Raw genomic sequence first — 23,389 nt, forward strand, 5'->3', positions numbered from 1 at the left:
CAATTTCCCGTTAACAGCGCATAATGTCATTTTAACCCCCCCCCCCCCCCCCCCGCCTTTTTTTTCATGCTGCCAGCGCCAAGCGTACTCCCAATAAAAGCTGAGTTTAGTCGAGCCGGAGATTTGTTGCTTTCTTTCACAACGGTCTATGCATGCAAAGTTCTTGTTCTTTGGATATCAGCGTATTTTTTGCACGTCTTCTTCACGATGCTGCACGCATTGAAGGTATTATGAATGAGCATATCAATAAACTCTGCAGCGTCAGCAGTCTAGGCTATCCCCTGAGGACCGACGAGAAAGCCATCGTGTCTTGCGCCTGATTTCACGGTAATCCCACTATCAAGTGAGGTTTTATTCATGCGATCGTAAACCTGTGCTTATTGCGTTCATCAAGATATGACACGAAATCATTTTTTTGTTGTTATACTTCTTTATTCATGCCAAAATTCAGCCCGAAGAGCATTACAGAACGCAAAAAAGATAAGCAAATTCTCGATATTCAAGTGGCGCACGAAAAGAAAATCAATAAAATATTGATGTGAACAATAAACCCTTTAAGAAAACAAGCCGGATCGGCCAAATCCAAACAAGAAGGCGTCATGTTCCACATGAGTAAAAGTTGTTTCCCCATTTTAAGACAGAAAAAAAATTTCTAAAAGGTACACAAACTTCTTCGCCAACTTCGTCCTGATTGTCGACTTGGAGAACGAAATTTATCAATGCCAAAGAAAAAATAAAAAAAAAATGAAGCCAAAGTACTTGCTAAAAGCTTTCTACCTGTGCTGTCATGTCGGAGCTGTCAAAAAAGAGACTTCGCTTAGTGAACTTGCTTAAAATATATACTAATTTCGATCGAAAACCAAACGCACATCATAGTAAAGAATTGACCGTTATGACGTTAACCGGTATGTGTTTAAGAGGGGCGCGACACACGCACCTTTAGTAGGCATGACCTACATTGGCGAAACGGTTCACTATGCCCTTGTGCTCGCTTGGCTGGTTAGCCTATTGTTTGCTCTGTCTGTACAAAACATTACAAAATGCAAAACGTAAATCCGTCTCGATGGCTCGTTTCCACCATCCGGCAACGACGAGTGCTTTCCGATAATGCGTCGGCATTGCTAGTGAATTTCTTCTTTTGTTAGTGGTAATGACATTCCTGGCTCCATTACACGCTTCGGGCTGTATGTATGCAGTGATATTTTGCAACCTAAGTGGTTTGGCAACATATTTATTTTGCCATATGCGCCACCACGCTTTATGCAAAAAAAACAACAAAAAGTGATCAATGTGACGTAAGTGACTTCAGTAGTGAAATGGGTAGAAGTCAACAGTGATTTCCAAAGAATTCTTCTGACACTGAAAACAGCGTGGAAAAAGCTGGCCGTAATTCTGTAGTCGCTCCCGTTCAGCTTGGTTTGCTCCTTATGCAGCAACAAGTTGACATGCTTGTACATGAAAATTCCCGTTTGACGATTGAAAATGCTGAACCCGAGAGTAAACAGCGAAGGGAAAACCTTTTGCTCTATGGCGTGTCCTAGCGAAAATGCAAAGTAGTCGTCTCCGCCTTTCAGCGACTTGACTCTAAACTTCAGCAGTGGTAAAAGCTGAGATTTTTTTCATGCGCGGGTTTTTCGAACCCTCGAATGCAACTGGGGGTATAACTGAGTATTTCTGAAATAACAATATGGGAGGGACAGTTAAACCGCGGCTATGGCCAAACGTTTTGCTTCAGTCGCTTTTTGCTAACATAAGAAATTTTCTCTCAAAGTTGTATGGTATCAGAGGTTTAACAGGTTTTCATGGTGTTTAACGTCCTATAGTGACTCAGGATGTGAGTGATGCCGCAGTGAAAGGATCTGGAAATTTCGAACAGGTGGGTTTCTTTGACGTGCTGCTACACCACACAGTACATGGGCCTCTAGAATTTCGCCTCCATCGAAAGTAGACCGCCGCGGCCGGTGGTGACCCCAGGTCTTTCGGGTCACCAGCCGAGCGCTATAACCACTGAGCCACCGCGGCGGCCAAGTATGAGAGGTAAAACGTTGTCAAGCTGCTGGCTAGCTATAACACGCAATAATGCAATGTTTGATTTTGGCAGTCTGATGTTCTTCACTGAGCATCTGCCCTTCGTGGAGAAATTGAAAAATTTTGTTTCGTCTTAAAGCATGAATTTATCTCCGAAAGAGGTTCCTATGAGGCTGCTGTATTATGCCTTAGGAGACAGGGCGATTCTCGAAAGTTCACAGAAGTAATTTTTTTAACGGTAAAAGGTAATGCAATGCGCATCAATGTGATAAGTGGAAAAGCAGTGATGGGAGCATATGCTTACAACCGCTTCTGATGAATTTGCGCTCTCTATTGCCACGTTCATTTTGCTAACACATTCTATATTTTATAATCTTTTCACTCGCTTAAACAGGTAGATATCGGGAAAAAGCTGCCTCCTTCCTTCGTGCAATGCCACATCTGTAGACGATCTTTACTGCACTATTCACATGGATCGGTTATTTGTCCCACTTGTAATCTTTGTAAACAGGTTACTTTTCTTAAGCTTAGTCCGGCATAATAAAGTCTGAGGCGCATCTATGCATTAAACCCCTCCTCATTTTTACAGGGAGCGCCAAAAGCTTCGGCAGTAGTACGCGGCCACCCATTCACTTCAGCTGTTCTCATCACAAAATTCTGTTGGAACGAAATACAGCTTCAAGACAAGGTGTGAGAAAAACATGCATCTCTTTGTGCCTATCATCTCGAGTTACCCCCTTGAAGAGCAGCTTTCTGAAGAATATAATAACTAGCACAGACAAGAGCTTTGTTACTCTAGGCAGCGCTCGTAACTACGGCCCTGTTTACTGCTGCTGTGATGATCTTTGGCAGAAAGTTCTAAAGAATGAATCAAGGAATTAACGCTTCAGCTTCGAGTATAAAGTGATTGAAATAAGGTGGCGTGGAGTGGTCAGTACTGCAGTGACCAGTTTTAAGAGGTGCAAGTTATGCCTGTTGGCTTCGTAACAAGCTACCATAAAAAAACTGTGGTAAGAGCTACTTGGTATATTCTTCGCAGATATGCTGCCATGGAAAGACACCTTGAGACAAGGACAAAATAAGAGACGCTTCTCAATGATGCTCAGTGCGGGCGCCAGGTATGGAAATAGAGGGATATATGACTCGCGTTATGTCACTTCCTACAGCTTGCTGTCTTGACTCCCCCATACAGGATATTGCACAAAGTGCAACTGAAAAATGGCGTCAACTAACCTTTGGAGAGGTGGTCGGCGTTAGCGTCATTGGAGGCGCGGTGGCCGAGGCAGCTGACGTACTGGTGCCACCGGAGGCAGTGGTTGATGTCTCGTTCCGTTTCAGAAGCAACACGAAAATGATGATAGCTATCAAGACAACTAGGAGCGAACATGAGCCGATGAAGCGTTGGACCATCCTGCATTCAATTATCAAGATCTGTTTGCATTGCTTAGGTACGAAGAAAAAGCTAACGCAGCGGGCAAGCGAAATCACTTAGGAGCTTGCATGCACTGGTGTCTATCCATGTTCTGTTTTCAGTCGTCGAAGCATGTACTGGGCAAAAGGGAGGGGTGGCGATGCTGTGTGCAGCGCGTTTGGGGTCACTTTTCAACACATATTGAACTTCGTCAATGGTCAGCATCTTCGGAAAACAGAGAATATATGGAAGATATGATGCCACATAATATCAGAGGCACTTCCGGTGCCCAAGGCATGATATACGCAACAGCAGAAAAATATATATTGCAGGGACTCAAGCGAGATCAGTCCCATAAATAAAGCTCCTTCACAAGTTACTGCGATGGCTAGGTGCTTGAACTAGCACAGAGGTAACATGTTATATAACTGCTCAGTTGGCTCAAAAAATATTAGTGATACTGCCAAGCAGGCAGAATTGGTGCACGCCATGCGGAAACCTCACATTCATTCATTTTTGCTTCCTTGGAAGAGGCACGTGGAAAGCAAATATCCCATCACTTTTAGCCACCGCTGCTGGCATCATGCGGTTGAAGCGAATAAATGGTATGTCATTTGCGGCTTAGCGTCCTAATGCAGCGCCTAGCTGGGAAAGAGGATGCAGATGACGTCTCGTGATTAATAATGCCACCTATAAACGGAAGACGTAGGCAGGTAAGTTTTACGGGGCCTTTCAAGGACGCACAGGCAAGCAGCGAGACAGAGGAAAGAAAGATGAAGCAGCTGTATCCCACAGTCGGCCAAGAGCAAGGACGGTTTCGCGTTAGTCCGTCACCGAACTGTGCGCCGGGACCGCGATTCAACCCCGCTACGAAGAGCTAGTAGACGGAAGTCACGGCAACTGAGCCAAGGCGGCGGACTAAAAAACTGCTCTGACAACATAAACTTTAGACAGCGCTCTGCCATTCGCGTCAGTAAGTACTCCCCTGAGTAATTAGTGTAAACACGTTATTGATACCAGTAACAAAGTGGCGATGGAATGAGAACACTACCGAAATGTGTGAACGTATAGGACATCGCCTTACTTGCTCGGCATTCTGAGCTGAGTCTCTGGAGGATCTTCAACAGCGCCAGAAGCCGCAGGTTGCCGCTGTACCTGCACAACAGCGTTTGTGCTCAAATACCTCATAGCGGAGTGGATGTGGCCGATTTCAGAGCGGGGACAGAAGTAACTGATTTTCTGCAGGATATCACAACAGCAGTAAATTGATAATACTGCCGTTCCCTCTCAGTACTGTGCGATAGCATAAAGTTGTGACACAAAAACCCCACCAATGTCCGGTGTCAAAACAACTCGCTCATTGGACGAGAGATGTCAGGTGAGATCCTGACGTCGTCAGAACCTGCATTGATTAGCAAATCTTATTGGTCGCAGTAGAGCACGTGAACATTTGGCGCATCCACGTCCTATCCACGGTGGCAAATGGCAATGAAATCAACTAGTTGAGAGAAGTCACGTGACTTTGTGACGTCATCACAACCTCACTGCCGGGTTGTGAGCAATCTGGATTCTAGACAACAACGTACCTAGGCATGGAATAGGAATAAAAAATCAGAAAATCTGTGATGTATGCAAGTGTCGGCGCCAACGCAGTCTGCAGATACCTGCTAATGTAGCGTGTAGTCGAACGTGGAGGTTTACGAAGCAACAGTTAAAAGAAACTGACGCAAACACACAGACGCTGAGACAGAAGTTTCGACAAATGTGAAATCTAATGCTATCGCGTTCCACTCGTACCGTGACTTAGCATCCTCAACGTTTTTGTGTTAGCGGTAATGACATGTAAGTAGTTAGCCAGGTGAAATATCTATCAGACGATTATATTGAAAGCGAGCAGTTGCTCGTGTGAGCTTGCGTCGAGCTTTTCGCGGAGCATGATCTCACAGAATAACAGCAATAGAGCTGTTCCCTTAAGAACTGCTGCGGTACATCAGTAGAAGAACGACGTCCGTATCTCCGAAACCTCTCGCTCCGCACTTAGATCTGAGCGACAGATGAGAAAGTTTCGTGCAGTTGTAATAAAATCACCTAAAACCTTTCCGAGAGTAGCTGTCCCCAGGGAAATACACACGGACAGCATTTTGTTTAATCGTCGAGCGAAAGACACCCTGACTACGACACAACACTAAAATGACGTCTTAAACAGAAGAATCAGTGCCTCATGTGTATATTAGTTGGCCGCGGCTTGCACAGAAGAGGGATATCATGGGATGAGTGGAAGGCGCATTTCTTCGTTGGATTATGATCAGGCTGATGCGACCATTCCCATTTTGTAGCGATAGCCACATTACGGTAGCATTTAGAGCCTTCAACGTGGCGGCGCCGCCATCCCTTGGCTTCGCCACCACGTTGTCACGTGGTTGATCACGTGGTTCGTCACTTGGTTGGTAACGTGACGAGCTACGTGGTGCGGAGGAGTTGCTGCTGCCGGCAGCGCGGCGCACCGGCGAAACCGAGCTGCCTTAGCTGTGCGAATGCGCCGTGTCAAGTGGGACGAAGATGAATAAGGAACGCCCAGCGAAACGGAGCGGCGAAAGACTGACTTTGCAATTCAACTGATCAAGTTCCACTCAGCCAGCTGTACCTATCGCGTCACTCCAGGTTTAACCAAAGGTAAACCAACGCCAGGTTTTTTATTAGAGAATCACAACAAACTGGCGCAAGTCATGAAAGGACAGCGGGCAATTTTAAAATAAAACGTAGCCCTCTAACCAACGCGGCACAGAATTCTGTTTATCCAGAAACCAGTAATGTTCTTGCTAGCAGATCTGTCACTAGTCCTCAAGGCAGGGCTTCATTGTCTCCTCCACCATGACTCGCATTTCGAGACCTTAAAGTTCTTCCGTTGGCGCTGTTGTCGCTTGTAAGGACGATGTGTTCCCGGGCCTTAGGTTTTAGGATTCTATGATGATGTGCTCGATAGCCTTCTCTGTCGAATCGCCTCTATAGCATGAGGTATATAGCTACGCTGTTTGCTATTCCAGCAGCGACCTGGCACGTGGTGAACAAACCAACCTGTTCTTGTCAACAGCCAAATCTAGTTCATTTTTTTTATTTAGTCTCCTTGGTAACGTTTTCCATCAAGCTGCACTACAGAGTGAGGGATGGATCAGCCCGCTGCGCCACCCTTTCATTTCTACAGTTTTGGTGCACTAATGCAATTTGTAGTTCCATGTGGGCCGCATTACCCCAATAAATTCGTATGGCCTCAGACCGTTTCGCCAGCCAAGTCGTGCTCATCTTCCACTTGGTGTTCGTGTCGCACGCGATACCATAGGCCGGTAAAAACATCAGCAGACACTCAAAAACTGCTCTGAAGATGTCCACCCCCCCCCCCCCCCCTCCGCCCCGTAATTAGGACTACCATTTGTATTGCCTTTTGCCGTCTCTTTATCAACTTTGCCATCCATGGCATTCTGAAAGTAATATCTGCCCATTCCTTCACTGCCGTCAAGGGCAACTCTTCCCTACAACCACTGATGTATATTGTTCCGAAAACGTCTTGTGGACAAGCCAAGCTACTGTCTCAAAGAAATTAGCCCAGCTTCACCTGATAAACGTCGCGAACGCTGATGTCGACAGCGTAGCTGCCTGGCGTTCCCTAATCACAAGGCTAAGTTTCATATAACTTGTCCAAGCCAGCAGGTCGATTGGCTGAGAGGTTATCTATCCATGGCACGCTCTATTGGCTTTGGCTTCTCTCGCTCGAAGTTCGGGATTTTCCGCCCTCCGCTTACGCATAGCTTCAGTATCCCTCACACGGGCTTCTGGATTCGCCCGAAGACGCGGTGCCCGTTCGCATGCCAACCCTCGCTGGCGCTCCCCACGGGCGGCTTCTTTTCCGGAGACCGCGCGACTTTACCCATTTTCCGAACATTCTAGAAACTACCGCCAAGCGGCGCAATCGTCTATAGACTATATTCTTTTACCCTCTCACGCAGGCTGCGGGCGAGCTCCTACTCATACACCAGTTCTCATCTGTGGGCGCGCAAGGCGCGGTGGGCTGAGGGTCGCGCTGCGCCGCGCGTAGAACGCGTTTTTACACGTTCTTCGCTTCTGTCGTTGATGTGCTACATTTTCTAAAGTGTGTGGGTGTGTGCTGTGCATCACTAGTCCCATTTTCTCTCAACCAGGCCGTACTCCGGTTATTGAAGAACCATTGTTACTCGTTATGGTGACATCCAAGGGCATTCGACCAGGTAGGGTGCGTACTGGAAACTGCTGCTTATAAGCAGATATCTGTGGTGGCTTGTCGCTTGTTGCCGTCTTTTACGTGTGCTACCATCTATGATAACTTAATTTATGAGAGTGTAGATCTATTGATTTGGCTCGCTGGTGCTGTGAGTGCTGTTCCGATCGGCCAGCTGCAGGCTGAATGCATTCCGGGCGAAGGGCGTGTTTTCAATCCCCAACACGTCTTCGGCATCCGTGCACTGATCTTACTATCGTCCCCATTCAACACATTTTCTGTGCACTGGATGTAATCACGGCCGCTACTAGTTTCAGCTGCTATTTCCGCACGTATGTCAGAGGTATCGGCGGGATAAATGGTTGTCCGTAGTATCTTTCTGCTGTTGCTATCGTTATGCATGAGAGCAAAATATACAAGATTTTATTACATTCTATGACAATAGGCCAAATGGCTACGCGACGCTGCCACGCGCACCGAATAATTGCGAATAAATTAAACGCGACTTCGGGTCACGTAATTCGTGAAAGCTGCCTCTTCTGCTACTGTTCATTCAAGCTTTTATAAGATCATCTCGGAGCGCAGCCGCCTGCAGCAGTTGCTCAGCACTGAGTACCTTGGCAACCGTCGACCATCTCAGCTCCTCCATCGCATGCGACAGCTGTTCTGCGACCGCACAGAGGACGTCAACAGCCCGTTACTCCTTGAGCTGTCCCTTCAGTGCCTGCTTCAGGACCCCGTGGGTCATCCTGGCTGCAACAGGCGATGTTAGCTTGGATAATCTCGCTGAGTCGGCTTACCGTGTCTCGGACTATGGCCCACGTTCTGTGGTTGCATTTCCTTCCGCCACGTCGTCTACTCTCGTCGACCGGCAGTCAAGCCTCGAGGCTAAAATAGACCACCTCACGAGCACCGTTGCCGAACTGCGAGCGTCGATTACCCGTCGCTACAGGCGTTCCTCTCACCAACGGTTGCGCCATCGTTCCAGTTCCTGTCATCGATCGAGTCCTGCCCTTGACGGGTTCTGCTCACACCACGGCAAGTTCGGCACCGCTGCCCGACAGTGCCGGCAACCTTGTCTTGGCCGGGAAGCTCGCCGGCGACTCACTGATGGCGGCCGGTTATTTCTGGCTCTACATCCGGCCGCCTAGTATACGTCGCCAACAGGATCTCAGGATGCCACTTCCTTGTGGACACCGGTGCACATGTTAGTGTCGTGCCTGCCTCCCGCCTCGATCGGCAACGCGGTGTGCAAGGAGCCCCTTTGGAGGCGATCAACATCTCCCAGTTCGCTACCTACGGACAGCGGTCAGTCACCCTCGATTTGGGCTTACGCCGCACTTTCCGAAAAATTTTCGTCATCGCGGACGTGCGATTTGCCATCCTCGGAGCGGACTTTCTCGCCACTTTTGGCCTGGCTGTGGACCTTCGATCTCGTCGACTAGTGGACCACACGACTCACTTGTCTGTGAACGGCGTCTTCGCTACGGTGGCCATCCCCCTCTTCCAAGCCGCTCCTCAGCTGCCGTCGTCGGCCTCTGCTGCGGTTCTGGCCGATTTTCCTGCCATCGCACGGCCCAGCAACCTTGAGCTTCCCGTCCGTCACACCATCGCCCGCCACATAGTCACTACGGGCACACCAGTGTTCTGCCGACCGCGCCGCCTTGCTGGCGACCGTCTCGTCATTGCCCGCCGCGAATTCGACCTTATGCTGCACTTGGGCACCATTCGACCGTCGTCCAGCATTTGGTCTTCGGCGCTGCATATGGTGCCGAAACGTGACCCCAGCGATTGGCGCCCCAGCGGCGACTATCGTGCCCTTAACGCCCGCACTTTCCCAGATCGGTATTCTTTCCCCTATATTCATGCCCTTGCGGCCGACCTGCATGGCATGGCCATATTTTTCCACATTGACCTGGCCAAGGCCTACCATCAGATCCCGGTGGAGCCTGAAAACACCCCCACGGCTGCAACAGTAACACCGTTTGGACACTTCGAGTACTTCCGTATGCCCTTTGGTCTGCAAAACGCTCCTCAGACGTTCCAACGCTTCATCAACGAGGCCACTCGTGGCCTGCGTTTTGTGTTGGCGCACCTCGATGATCTCCTGGTTGCTCGTCAGAAGAAGACGCTGAACACCTGCGCCTGCTTTTTTCACGCCTCGAAGAGCACGGTCTCTTCATCAATCCGGCCAAGTGCATTTTTGGCGTCGACGCCATCGAGTTCCTTAGCCATCACGTCACAGCTCATGGAACTCGTCCTTTGGAGAGCAAGGAGCGCGCCATCCGCGACTTTCCTCACCTCAAGTCGCTTCGCAAGCTTCGCGAGTTCCTCGGCCTCCTGAACTTGCACCAATGTTTCTTGCACAGCATTCCCCGTATTACCCTGGCCCTCACCGAGCTCACAAAGTCACCGCATGGTCCCCACACTCCTCTCGAGAGGACGTCGGCTGCCGAAAGCGCCTTGCAAGCCGCCAAGTGCCCTCTTGCCGACGCTACTCTGTTCATGCACCCGCTGGCCGACGCCCCTTCGCGTCTCATCACCTACGCCACTGGTGCAGCTGTATGCGCCATCCTGGAACAGGTTCAGGACGACTGCTGGTGCCCGCTGGGTTTCTTCTCCCAGAAGCTCAAGCCCGCAGAAAGGCGCTACAGTACTTTCGGCCGTGAGTTGCTAGCTGTCTATCTCGCCGTTCGACACTTTCGTCACATCTTGGAAGGAGCCGTTTTTTATGTGCTCACGTAAATCATGCGCTTAACTTTTGCTTTTCGTGTGAATCAAAGCTTATACATCGCTCGAGAGATACGGCACTTGAGTTTTATCTCTGAATTTACGGTGGATATACGACACATCGAAGGACTCGTGAACTGCGCCGCCGATGCCCTCTCAAGTGTCACTGCTCTTGCATCAGGCGTGCTTGACTTGGCAGCGCTAGCTGCCGCACAGGCGTTAGACAGTGAGCTTCAAGACTTCCAGGACATCCCTGGCTCTCTGATCTTGTCACCAATGTCCCTACAGTTCTGCTCGGACACCATCGTGTGCGACGTTTCCAGTGGTTCTCCACGGCCTTTTGTACCCAAAGCGTTCCGCCGCTAAGTCTTCGAACAGCTGGACAACGCAAGCCATCCCGGCATTCGTAATACGCAGCGGCTCGTGACGTCTGGGTTGGTCTGGCCAAACGTCAAATGAGATGTGCGTCGCTGGGCTCGTGAGTGCTTGCAATGTCAGCGTGCAAAAACAACGCGCGACACGCGATCACTTCACCACCCATTCCGGCCCCCCGACCGTCGTTTCGAACACGTCGACCTTGTTGGTCCTCTTCCCCAATCGCGAGGTTTCTAATACATCCTTACGTGTGTTGACCGCTACACCCGGTAGCCCGAAGCCTTTCCGCTGCCCGATATGGCGGCGTCTAGAGTGGCGTCCACTTTTTACAGTGGATATATTTCCCGTTTCGGCTGCCCCACTGTAATGACGACGGATCGTGGCCGCCAGTTTGAGTGCGCCTTGTTTCGCGGCCTGAAATCTCTGCTTGGCGTCCACCATGTTCACACCCTCCGTGAACGGCATGGTTGAACGCTTGGACGGACCGCTGAAGGCTACCCTTGTTGAACGCGAAGCTCGCACCTCTTGGCTCGACTCCCTTCCTTCGGTGCTCCTCGGCCTTCGATCAGCTTTAATGATCCTCAGTGCACGGCAGCAGAAATGGTCTACGGGACTACCGTCTGTTTGCCCGGCGAGTTCGTTTAGGCCCGCACCAAGGACATCTCTCTGCCTGCCTACGTTGAACAACTACGCTTGATCTTCAGGCATCTACAACCCGTTCACGCACGTCCATCGACTCAAAAAGTCTTCTTGAGCAAAGTCCTCGCCACGTCCACCATTGTCTTTGTGCCCCGAGACGTCAACAAGCCTTCGCTCACTCCTCCCTACGATGGCCTTTATCCCGTCCAGAAGCGGCGTGAGAAAACCCATAAGCTTCTATCGATGGACGATGAGAAATCGTTGCAATCGACCGCGTGAAACTCGCCTACATCGCGCACGTTTCTCTTTTAATCCCCCAGCACGAAATCACGAGCCCCACTTCCACTGATTCGGTCCACGCCTTCAGCAGGCATGTCTCATGGGTGCCCTGCTGTTGACTGGCGTTCTCCTACCTCTCCGTGGGGGGGGGGGGGGGGGGGTAATCCCTGTAGAGGCACTATCATCATCAGCAGTGCGGCGCACCTCGGATCGTGAGATGCGCTCGCGCTGGCTACGTGGCACCACGTGCGGCGTAGAATAAATTCAGTTGATTCCTGGTTCCCGGCCTGTTCCCTTCGTTGGTGTCGCGCCCCGTTAATTTGTAGGGAACTAAGTCTCTGTCTATCTACAAGTTCGAACAGTTAAAACTGGCGCACCACCACGCAGGCGACAACAAAGCCCTATTTGTGGGAATGCTTTTATGGCTGGCAGGAACGATTAAGAGCGCATTGGAGTGAGACTGCGTGCTAACCATACATCTAATGCTTGATACTGACAAAAAAGTTTTTTTCTGCGATGAAGCACCAAGACGGCAGTGATATAAGTACAGACGCGTGCTAAGCGCTGGCACAATTAGCGCGAACGTCGAACCAGATATCATGATTAACGCATAAGTTTTGTCCCGTTGATAACGCAAAAAATCCTTCAAAACAATGGCGATGTGAAAATATGCTCGAAAATTCCTTTTCTGGAGCCCGAACGGCAGTAAATCACAGAAATATGCAGGGGAGGCCGCAGAGCTGCCGCTGCCCCGCAGTCCACAAAGAAACGCCCGCACCACGAACCGCCATTCAATCGAAAATGGCCGCGCCGGAGAATGGCTCAGGATTATGGTTATATAAATACGGTTATATATATGAGCACTCCTCTGAACCATCTATTGGGCGCGCGCTCTCCAAATGGCCGACTACTCTCCTCCTCTCTTTCACTCAGCGCACGTGCACTCGGCCTGATCTCAGCCGCGACTTGGCTCCGCCCACCCGCGCCTGGCGCGTGCTCCTGCTCTCCCCACTACTCTGCACCTGTGGTTGACGCTTGCTCTCCACCTCGTTAGGCTTTGCCCTCTACTCATCGCTGCACCCGCGTTACCACGGCTTGTCCCATGAAAGCCTGAGGCAAGAACAGCTTCGCTGTGAAAAACAAATACAAACAACAAAAATTTACTGCGCCGCGTACCCGCCTCCCACACAAGCGCCAACTTTAAGGTTAAAAGTAAATCAAGCGTTGTGGCGCTATGCATCCAGGGAGGTAACACCAAAATCTAAAATAAACACAATCGCAGTTAGCGGGTCTTTCCATCATCACCATTAGCGAATCTCAATCTGTACCAGCACTAAGGCATTTGGTATTGATTCCCTGTTGGCTCTGTCCCGTGCGGCATCATATCAGCAAATTTTCCAACTTCAATGACACCCCCTTATCATCTGTCGGCATCTGCGGCGCTTGCTTTTGTTTGGTATCCAGCCCTTTTATCCGAACAGACCACTGCACGCCCAGAAAAATTCAATTTCCTCCTAGTGATTTCACCAAGAATATCATAAACTTGTATTTGCTAAAGTCAGACGCGCTGACAATGGTTGGGCTCAGTGACAACAAATGCGACCAAAACGTGGCAGAGGAGATGTCAGTGCAGCTTATTTTTGCGCGCAATTAGTACGTTGTGTGGGCATGCGTGGCTTGGTTTATGCTCATGAGTACATCCGCAGTCAAAATTTGATAGAACGCAACTATAGCGGAAAAATAACTTCATCCCCACTTTTCAGTGCAGCCTTCAATCGATATGTGCAGCCTAATTCTGATCGTGCGCGCGCCCAGCGCAACAATAAATCTCAAGCGTATGCAGGCTGCATGCAAAAAAACTATATGTATTCGACAAAGCCACGTTTCATAAACTAATGACGGCGATTGTGCATTTTTCATATGGATGCCATCTGAGGCAGCAGAGCCTCTAAATTACAACACATCTTAGCAAGGTCGGTTTCCTCTATAGTCGACAGCATCTGCGTAGTATGTCATACAAGAGAACTTTTCTTCCGCAGCGGAAGGGCTGGAATGGAAAAGCAGAAAAGCAGGGTCACGATACACTCTTTGCTGCCATCTGTTCTCTCGTGTTTTTCTTAACTTTCCTTCTTCTTCGAAGACCGAGGAGGGGAGGGCGATAGGAAAAAGCTTTTACTGCTGCAGGCTCGTGTGCCGAAGTGGGGTCCATAGCTTCAGGAGCCTCCAAAGACGCCGCCATCGCCACAGCAGCGGCGACAGCCACCGCTGGGTCTGGCCTGTCTGATTTGGCTGACGCAGCCGAACCTGCTGAGTCTGCGTCGCCTTCTTCTTTGGTTTTCACTTTGGGCTCCTCCGACACGGCTGTTGCTGCTTCCGTGGGGCCCACCGAAGAACTGCACGCAGCCCAGGGTGACATCCTTCAAAAAACTGCGCGCATCTATCGATGTCCCAAACTTCGCAATAGCTTGTGTATTTGCTTTAGGTTGGCGTTTACGAGATGTGAGGTCTACGAAGAACCAAAGGATATGAATCATGACATGAAGATATCTTTATCACGCGCGCTGCACCTTTTATGACCTGTAAAATTTATACCATTCACGAATTAGCGTTCAACGGAATCTTGGCATACTTTCTTAGGTATATCCTGGCCAGCGCTGCCTCTATTTTTACAATGTCTGCCGAGTACGGCCGATCCGACCGTCCAACACCCTCTCCTATCCTCCTTTTCTGTGCTCCCCCGTGGGCTAGCCTTCGCGCCTGCTCTACGCCCGGGAGGTAGAGTGCTATCTTAGTGGCGCCTGACGACGGAAAGCGGACGAAGAGAATTTTTGAAACGTTCTCTCTTTCTTCGTGAGGCGGCGCTCTGCATCCCTCATAGTAATCATGTTGCCTGTCAGGTATTGACGCGTCATAGAGCGCGCCGTTCGTGGTGCTGCTCACCGTGGAGCCGCTGCAGGCGCTGGTTTTAATAGGAGCCACAGAGCATGTGGTGCAGCGGCGTTGGCATTTTAACGAATGGCTATGGCGCCTAGTTCGAATCATGTCTGTCTTTTAGCTAAGAACCTGAAACATTCCGGGAGAGGTGCTAAAACTGCTTGGCAGAAATATGACATCAGAGGGTAAAGATTGTTAGTAATACGTTTCACCCTATTGATTTGCGATTCAGTTATGTTGAGTGAGTGAAATGGGAGCATGAAATAAAGAAGGAATAATATATCTTGCCGAGAAGGCATTTTTCGAAACTGCCAAATAGCAGTAGCTTTCAGGTCATAGCTCTACTTTTTGAAGGCTAAGCTCTCATCGTTACGGCAACTAGATAAAGATTTTTCTCTCTGCGTGGCAGACTGCAGCTATGATTGTTTTAAGACGCGAAAAGAACCCCCGTCGCAAATTCACGGCGCAGCAGCTGATGTCGAAGCATTTCGGACGTTCTGCCTGTTCTTGACTACAACCAGGCGTTAATTAAATGACGAAAAACTACAAAAAGCGCTTGAAGGAAAGGAGGCAGATTAAATCGAAATCAAGTCCACTTGAGCACGTCTTCAGGCGCGGTCACGTAAAGGCCTAACCACAGGGCAGCGTTTTTTTTGCCCAGCCTCAGCGTTTATTCTACCGTCGTTGCCGCCTCCAGCCGCAGGAGAGGGTGATCAAACACACTTGGGTCTACGAACTTTTTGTCCAGACGGGCATTAGGTGAGTTTTGTTTTGTTCACTGTTATGTTCCGCTCACGCACGAGATGGTTTGTCCTCCTCGAGCGTACAAATGTGGTTGCGCTATACAATGCATATTCCTTATGTGTGCACATAAGAGTCAATGCAAGCAAATACACAAACTCTACAAATGTGAATGGCTATAAATACAGAGTTGTAATGTATATAGCAGAGGACACATGCCAAGTATTGTATATGCTATTGCTGTAAAGTGTTGTAAATAATGTAAATAAATGCACGTGAGCGTCCCCTTCTTTTCTACAAACGAGCTAAAAATTTCCCACACTTCACACCAAACTGAAAGCCGCAACCATGCTTGCCATAATAAACTCGTGCCATTTTAGTGCTGCTGTGAGGACACCTCGTCAGCGTTGCCGACCACACCATTTTTCCGCGCAAAACAATTTTCCTTAATCATGGTGCCACGAAACGAACAAACGTAAACACTTACAACGCTCTATTCGTCAGGCAACAAAAGCACCCTCAAGTGATAGTCGGACAGAACGCCTGAACCCATCTCAGCAAACGGCGAGCAAAGTGGCTGGAGCCGATTGACGTTGGGAAAAGCGCTGCTCCGCGGATGAATCGCGAGGTACACAAGGAGGGGTACGAAGCAGCAATCTGAGAGACGCGCTTGTGAAGGTCTGTAGTGTAGAAGTAAGACAAATAACGCCAGCACCGCGCGAGCGTTGGCAAGCATGCCGCAAGCAGTCCAACGATTTGCGTAGCGCCGAAGCGCGGCAACTTGCTGAAGTGAGGCGTACCGGCAGCTCCAATTACGAAGAGAGCAATGCGCCTGGCATTGTAAAAATAGAGGCGGCGCTGTTCGGGCGCAGTAAGTGTACAAGCTTTGCAGCAATTTGCAGTGGCGAAGATAATTGCCAGACAAAAAATTCACTTAGCGAAGGCATGTGAGAGGTTTCACCTCAACCTCTATCACAGAGGTGCATCTAATTGCTGTCATTAAGAATGCCTGCAGTTCGCTGCTGTACGAGAAATAAAAATAAATGGCAGTTGCTTAGAATGGAAATTGCAAGCGAAAACACTGAGGAAACTAGTAAGTATTCGTCTCAGAATCTCAAAAGCTCATCTCAGCTGCTCACAATTCTTTTTGTAGCTATTTTTAGCGGTTTATTTTCATAGCACATAACTAGAAGCTCGCGCACTTTGCGCTACACCCAAGGCGAATGCGCGAGAGCATTAGCTGCAGCGCACCCCAGCCCTTGACAACACCCATTACAAGGCTTCCTTTGTCCAAGCCGGCTACGAATCACTCGCCCGCACAGGGCCCATGTTAGAGGGCGTCCGTCAGAATGTGAACGCCGGAGCTCTGGGCCACAAGTAGTGATGTAAGCGGTGTTTACTCTGTCTTGTTTACTGCTGCGGCTGTAAAAATACAATGCGAAATTGCTAGCAGTTGAAATCATGTTACGAAAGGGAGCTACACTGGCAAGCAAACGCTTCAGGAATGCAGGGCCCCTAAGCGAGGTTTCAAAGCAGACAGGGCTTTGATGCAACTGGCAAAATAGGTTACCGTGACAAAAAATAATTACATACGACCACGCATACAACTATTATCAGCACTGTATGTGGGTCCATCCTTCTAAGCTGTGAATACGCCGCTCCCCTATTTCGTTGCTCGCTTCCACCCCAGCGGTGGCCTCGTTGTAAGAGCATCCGCCTCACATGCGGGAGGTGCGAGGTTCGATCCTCGTTGCCACCGCGTATCCACCCACGACACAATGGGTACAAGCTTTTTCTCTGGTCTTGTGCTCAGCTAATCTGGGGTGAAATGCTTGGTAAATAGGTCTTCGAGTCGCTTTTTTGCGCATCCTGCTTCCTGCCAACGCGACGTCGCATCGTCTCCAGGAGATCGGCTCATTGCCGCCGTGCCCTATGAGCCTTGTGATGATCACCACGGCCTTGTGTCATATCAACGACACGATGCATACTGCCGTTGCCTAACTAACCTCCTTATGCTTCTATCTACGCTTTTAACGCTAGGATGCCTAGGCAACTTTGTTAATTAGAACTCGACAATTGTGTGATCTGCCACTTAGTTTATTGGCTTGAAAGCACCCGGCGGGTTGCAGTGGTGTCATGTACCCTTTGCATCCATATTCTAGAGGCATTCGGCCACGCTACGGCTAGCCGCTTCGGTTTTGGCAAAACCTGTGACTGTGTCAAAAGCAGTTCCTGTTGAATTGGTGTTTCCACAAGCGTGCCTAAATACGTCACATCTCACTCGCTGTGCCAGCGCCAGCGCAGACTGGCGGCTTCTGCTGGACTATCCCATTCCCTTCCATTGACCGCTACACCATTCCCAGTCGGCGGCGGCCTCCTTCATCTCTACGCACGGTACGCGTTAGGTAGTCACCGCCGTCGACCATCAGACTCACTGCGCTTAGACTACACCGTTGCGCCATGGCTCGGCGCCCCAAGTTGGAATCTTGTTTTTGGAATCTATCTTATTGTGTCATAGCGCCCCTAAAGTGCTTCTGAGCGACCGCGGCATGAAGTTCTTGTCTGCAGTTCCCTCTGTGGTTCTTCAAGCGTTCTCAACCTTTCACAAGATGACCTCTATCTACTCCCCCAGACAAATTGTCTCACTGAACGGTTCAATCGCACCCTTTCAGATATGTTATCTATGTGCTAACGGGGACAGAACTGCCCTGGACGCGCTAACGCCCACAAAACATGTACCGCTGGTGGCGACATATTTCTGTGTCCACCGTGTACATTCCTGCTAAAGGGTGCGGTCGTCTGAGAATGTCCCCAGAACGCTGTTCCAAACCTTAGAATTCGTAAACAAAGCAATTCACGTACTGCAGCAGCTCGAAGTAGCGAGCAGCTGCTAGAATTAGAAAAAAGTTCACGTTGTCGACGCCTTTTCAAAGCAGGGGAATTAGCCGGGAAGCGCGCCAGCTTGTGAGTTCAAGGTATGGGCTACTTCTCGTGCGAAGCCAAAACGAGCAAGATCAGACGCTTTCAGACACTTTGATGCAGGAAATGTATACGAGCCATTCAGACTACTACGTGACGCTTGTGAAGGAGCGACGCATTTGAGCCAATGGTGTCACGTACTGGGCACCTCTGTTTTCGATGCTGTGTGGTACCTGACCAAAGAAATTGGGACGCAGTCCTTCCTTTCTTCGCTCTTGCCTAAAATTCAGCGTTCTATCAATCCATCGGTAGCTACCTGTTTTTCCTCGTTTATGGCCGTCATCCCACAACCCTTCACGACCTCTCTTTACGCCTCTGAGGTCCACCCCGTCTGTTTCTGACTATTTCGTTTCCTGAGTGTACAGATGCCGCCCTCTTGCTCGCCTCAACACTAAAGACAGCCAGGAAGGCCGCGAGAGTCGCTACCACAAGAGTAGTTTATTTGTTTCCTACTTGGTGCTTGACCAAACTTCTGTGAATTACGGAGTGACTCCCGCTGATTCTCCTGCTGGACGCCGCTATCACGGAACTAAAATGGTCTACACTTCCCGGACGAGGCCTTTCATTCGGCGCACCGCATCGCTTTAGTCGTGGCCAGGCTGGCCGCTTCTGACCGCAATTGCAATTGTGTGACCTCTTTATGCGGTCTCGTCTTTCTCACCGGTGTATACTCCATATCTACGCTTCCTCCTGTCCTCTTCCTCGCACGACTCACGCTTCAGGATGGAATAAACATACGCGGTTGTCTTGCTTCACCGAAGAGAAAACGCGTCGAGAGGCGATTAAATTTTGAAAACTAAAAAGTAGCTAATGCCTAGCAGCGTCCACACGTTTGCACTAAAAAATCACTAAGACCAAAGTGGCCTGATCTGGCTCGCCCTTGCCACTGCGCGTGCGTAGGAGGTGCCAGGTGGTCCGGTATGCATCTCCACAACGCTAAATCTCTTTCTCTGTGCTGCTACAAAGCCAAGTCAAGCAAGTAAATGCATCGCAACCTGTTATCTTTTTAATGAAGTGTCCCTTGATAGCTATGTGTGGGACATCCCAAGCTGGTTCCCATGACCGCACATGCTCGTGAGAGCCCATCTGTATGTATTCTCGGGCGAGAAGCCTAGTGTTGCTCTTTTCGGTATAAAACGACGCCGGCCCAGTTCGTACATTAGTACCTGTTACCGCTTTCAAGGCAACAACTTAATTTTTTGGCCTATTCTGATTAAGTGAGCGTTTCGGATCGATCACTCCAGAGTGGCTGCACCATGAGCGGCAGTTGTCAGGACGTCAATATATGAAGGGCTCCAAGCTCCAGGAAGCGTGCTTGCGGGAGAGATCACCAGCTCATTACCCGACAGCAAGCTGCCCTAATAAGCGGACAGTTCATGGGACTGTGAAAACATTAGGCACGGGTTCAAAGGAATTACAGTGGCAAAAACACGAAGCAGCTAAGCTGCTTTTAATGCTGTCGAATTCTAACGTCTCCATTATTGTTTTATTGCATTGCAGAAGGCAGCGATAGTAGCGCTGATGCGAAGTGCAGTTGTGGAATCTAGAACACCAAAATTCTCCTACTGGTTAAGATAGTACGCAGCTCCTCCACTTGAATCATCACCCAAGGCTGCAGGTTTGCTTTGTCAAGACATACTTTGCAGCGATGATTTTTCCGGAGAGTGAGACGAGCAGATGACTGACCTTTGTTGTTCGATATGCGTAATGTTGTCATGTCGCTGGTAACAGCGCTTTTGCATTCCTCACAGAATGGGCACCCCCTTTTCTTTCAAGGAAGAGCTAAAGTGGTTTCTCCTTTCTCTGTCATTAACTCCAGAACTTCCTGCTGTATAACCTTGTCACAACCTCGACTTCATTTTTTAGTGCAGAAAAGGAGAACAACCCTAATTACTTCCAGGTGGTCTGGAACCTGCACAGACGCTCCTTTTTAATTCAGTAGAGCTAGTTCTTGGGCTAGTTGGTATTGATTGAAGCTCATATTTTTCTGCGCCACGGCACACAGCCAAAGAAAGGAGGAAGCAAGTGAAGAAGGACGAAAACAGCGCTGAATGACAACTGTTTATTCAGAGACGCACAGACAGCTTAAATACTCTCAGACCAGCGCAGGCGCACACTGAATTTTTTTCCTATTTTTCTTTTTTTCCCTTTCGCGGTTTGTGCCTGCGCTGGTCTAAGAGTATTTAAGCTCTGTGTGGGTCTCTGAATAAACAGTTGTCCGTCAGCGCTGTGTTCGTCCTTCTTCTCTTCCTTCCTCCTTTCTTTGGCTGTGTGCCGTTGCGCAGAAAAAATATGAGCTTCAAACTCATTAGTAACATTCCACCACTCTATGGAGTACGGAGGAAAACTTCTAGAATATGCAATCAAGCGACTGAACCGGCTGGTTTATGTGTTACTCTCCTGTGATACTGCTACCATCTGCTGGGAACAAGTAGCGTTTGACGAGACTCGAACGCCTCCAATGACATTCAGAAGTGTACTGGGTCATGATAAGGTTTGGAAAACACTATGGAATTGACAATCCTGTATAGGGCTACAAGGTAAGCTGAATAGATCCTCGTCATACTGTCGAACCGCTTCAGGCTTGGGAAACGGCCGTTCGAAAAATAAATCTGTCGAGCTGCAATGTCGGAGATGAGCAAAAAAAAAACCGACCCGAAGGCTCCCCATACTGCGATTTTGAACACCCATTGGTATTCTGGGTGGGCTCCGGCACCCTGTCGATAGCGCTCGTTGAGTGGTTGTTGCGCTACTAGAGGGTAGTGCGAAGCATGCAGTCGATTCTTTCGGCACAGTCATTGTCACGAAACCGGCACACTTTAACAACGCGACCACAGTCCACCCTCTGCTTTCCGGGTACCCTCTCTTCAAGGGAACAGCCCGTGACCGCAGGAAGATTGCTTCGGCGGCTCATTGCTTGCCGTCAACAATGCCGCTCGCCCTTTGGTGCACCGACTCGGTGCGCGGTGTGGTTGTAATTGCGACTAGAAATGCGATGGCTTCCACACCATTTTCTTCCTCTTCACCAGTTGTGTAGAACCCTTCCTCGAGTACGGGAAGGCCGCTAGGCAAAAGTGGTCATCTCACAATGACAGGCTCAGAAAGCGGCGTTTTATTGCTGCGCAGTGGTTCCAAAGGACAAGAAGTGGGCGGCTGTGTACTCGCCCTGCTCCTGGTCGTGGCAGTGAAATTTGCATTGCACACCCAGAGTTCCGGACGCTTCGTGGATAGGTGCTCCTCAGGATCTTTAGGGATTGTTTAAAATGGAATATCGTTAAATTTAGGCTGACGTAGTGAGTGCCTTGGCCAAATTGAACGTGGCCGTACCGCACACGTTCACGAAGGTGGTCCGCTTTTTACTGGCGCCTATGATGCTCTACGCCACCACAAAAAATTCGAATCTCTCTGCACAGAGCTCCCGACTCCTCGGGGAGGCAGAAATTGAATGGTTTGATCTAGGCTTGCGTGCCGATAGCAAAGATACGCGGATAAGGGCCGCGTAGCTCGGACTCCACCGGCTCAACTTTCCTCTAAATGGCAACGATGTGGCAGTTGAAAAATGACGTCATTTTCGTCGTTGTCCTTAACGTCGTGTGTTCTTAACGTCGTGTGACTGTTATGTTTAGTTTCATGGCGCGTAAGGAGCTAAGGATCTCATGGGCCAAACACATCAAAACTTTGTACGCGTGCCCAGCATATTCGGGCAAAAATTTTGAAAATTGAAAAATAATAAGACACTGTCATTAAACTGATATGTAGCAAAATTTTTCTTTAAAGTGTTTCCATCGATCGCATCCAACAGTTAAGACTGCCATTGAAAGCAAAGGAGGACACCTTTTGACGATTGATAAAACGTTAATAGAAGAAAAAATACGAACCTCCTGGCCGATGATCAGCGGAAAAGAGACTTTTAGAGTGAAATCTTTAATTACGTGAAACAATTGCGTCCAGAAAAGGTATCGTGATTATAAATGCTTTTCTCCAGAATTACTGGGTATGCAACGTTAAAGAGAGTAACATTTTTCAAAGCTGCATGTTAAATAATTTCATTAATTCTTTTAAAACTGAAAAACCTGACCAGTCTGCAAGTACGTTTTGCGCGAAAACGAATGGCGAGAGAAAGGGCTAAGAATGCTCCAAAATTTGGCTGTAGAAATGATCTAACACCTTCGGCTAATAATGCTTCGCATGCATTTGAAGATTTGAGCTGCTTCATGCGGCGCTCTTCTCCCACATGGCCTGATCATGTGAAGAAACGAGGATTGCCTAAGAAATGTGTTTAAATTATAATCAAAGCAATTCAATTGGTCGTTGTCGATGGAGATTTAGGAGTCAGCAACAACCTGCATTAATTTACACTGCGTTGCCGTTTTCAAAAATGTTTTCTAAACTTGCACACATTCGCCGGAAATTATTTCGAAATTACCCCTATGAGACTGTAATAAAACCTTGATGCCATTTTGAGCTGCCACATAACGGTTTAAAACATCGACGTGGGCTGCGATGAACAGCACGAAGCCCACTTTCTCAGCGTCCCAGAAACATTTGTCGACTATATACGTGTTGCCCGCTTTCGCCTCCCTTTGATGGTACAGCGACTCACCCGGCATCATTAGGTTTTTGGGCCACGCGTTTTTTGCTGGATTTTCTCCTGGGGTTTCCTCCGTCAGACCCTTTCGATCCTGCACTGTTGGAGGCGCTCAGTGATGCCGACGAGCTCTTCGCGGAGCCTTGTTCCTTGGTAGCATCCATGGGACTAGGTGATTAGAGACGTAGCTGGCTGAGCTGGCACTCAGTGAAAGACGCTGGCTCCCTGGCAGCTTGCACGAGTGTTCGCTAGGCATCTTCATCTTCTTCGCCCTCTTAAGGCATGGCAACTCCCACATGGGGGGATTGGCCTAGGTGCAGTCGCAAAAGCAAGGAAATTTCCTCAGGAGATTACGACAAAAATTTAGCAACAAGAGTGAACTTTGAAAAATGTATCAATAAAAACAATTGTGCTTCTTTCTTCTTCCAGGAGCGAT

At 49.1% G+C, this 23,389-nt stretch overlaps 1 protein-coding gene across 1 annotated transcript in view; it reads right to left on the reverse strand.

The window, feature by feature from the left end:
- LOC144108643 (uncharacterized) overlaps window positions 1-23,186 on the reverse strand; it is a 41,041-nt gene extending 17,855 nt beyond the window's left edge. The window contains exons 1-4 of the mRNA XM_077641827.1: window positions 22,969-23,186; window positions 13,888-14,104; window positions 4,524-4,594; window positions 3,262-3,439 (exon numbers count right to left, since the gene is read on the reverse strand). Coding sequence (XP_077497953.1) covers window positions 3,262-3,439; window positions 4,524-4,594; window positions 13,888-14,104; window positions 22,969-23,117 — 615 coding nt within the window. The 5' untranslated portion in view covers window positions 23,118-23,186. The remainder of the gene's footprint in view (window positions 1-3,261; window positions 3,440-4,523; window positions 4,595-13,887; window positions 14,105-22,968) is intronic.
- Between the last annotated feature and the right edge of the window lie 203 nt (window positions 23,187-23,389).

Source organism: Amblyomma americanum, chromosome 10 (assembly GCF_052857255.1).
Source record: "Amblyomma americanum isolate KBUSLIRL-KWMA chromosome 10, ASM5285725v1, whole genome shotgun sequence".
NCBI lineage: Eukaryota > Metazoa > Arthropoda > Arachnida > Ixodida > Ixodidae > Amblyomma > Amblyomma americanum.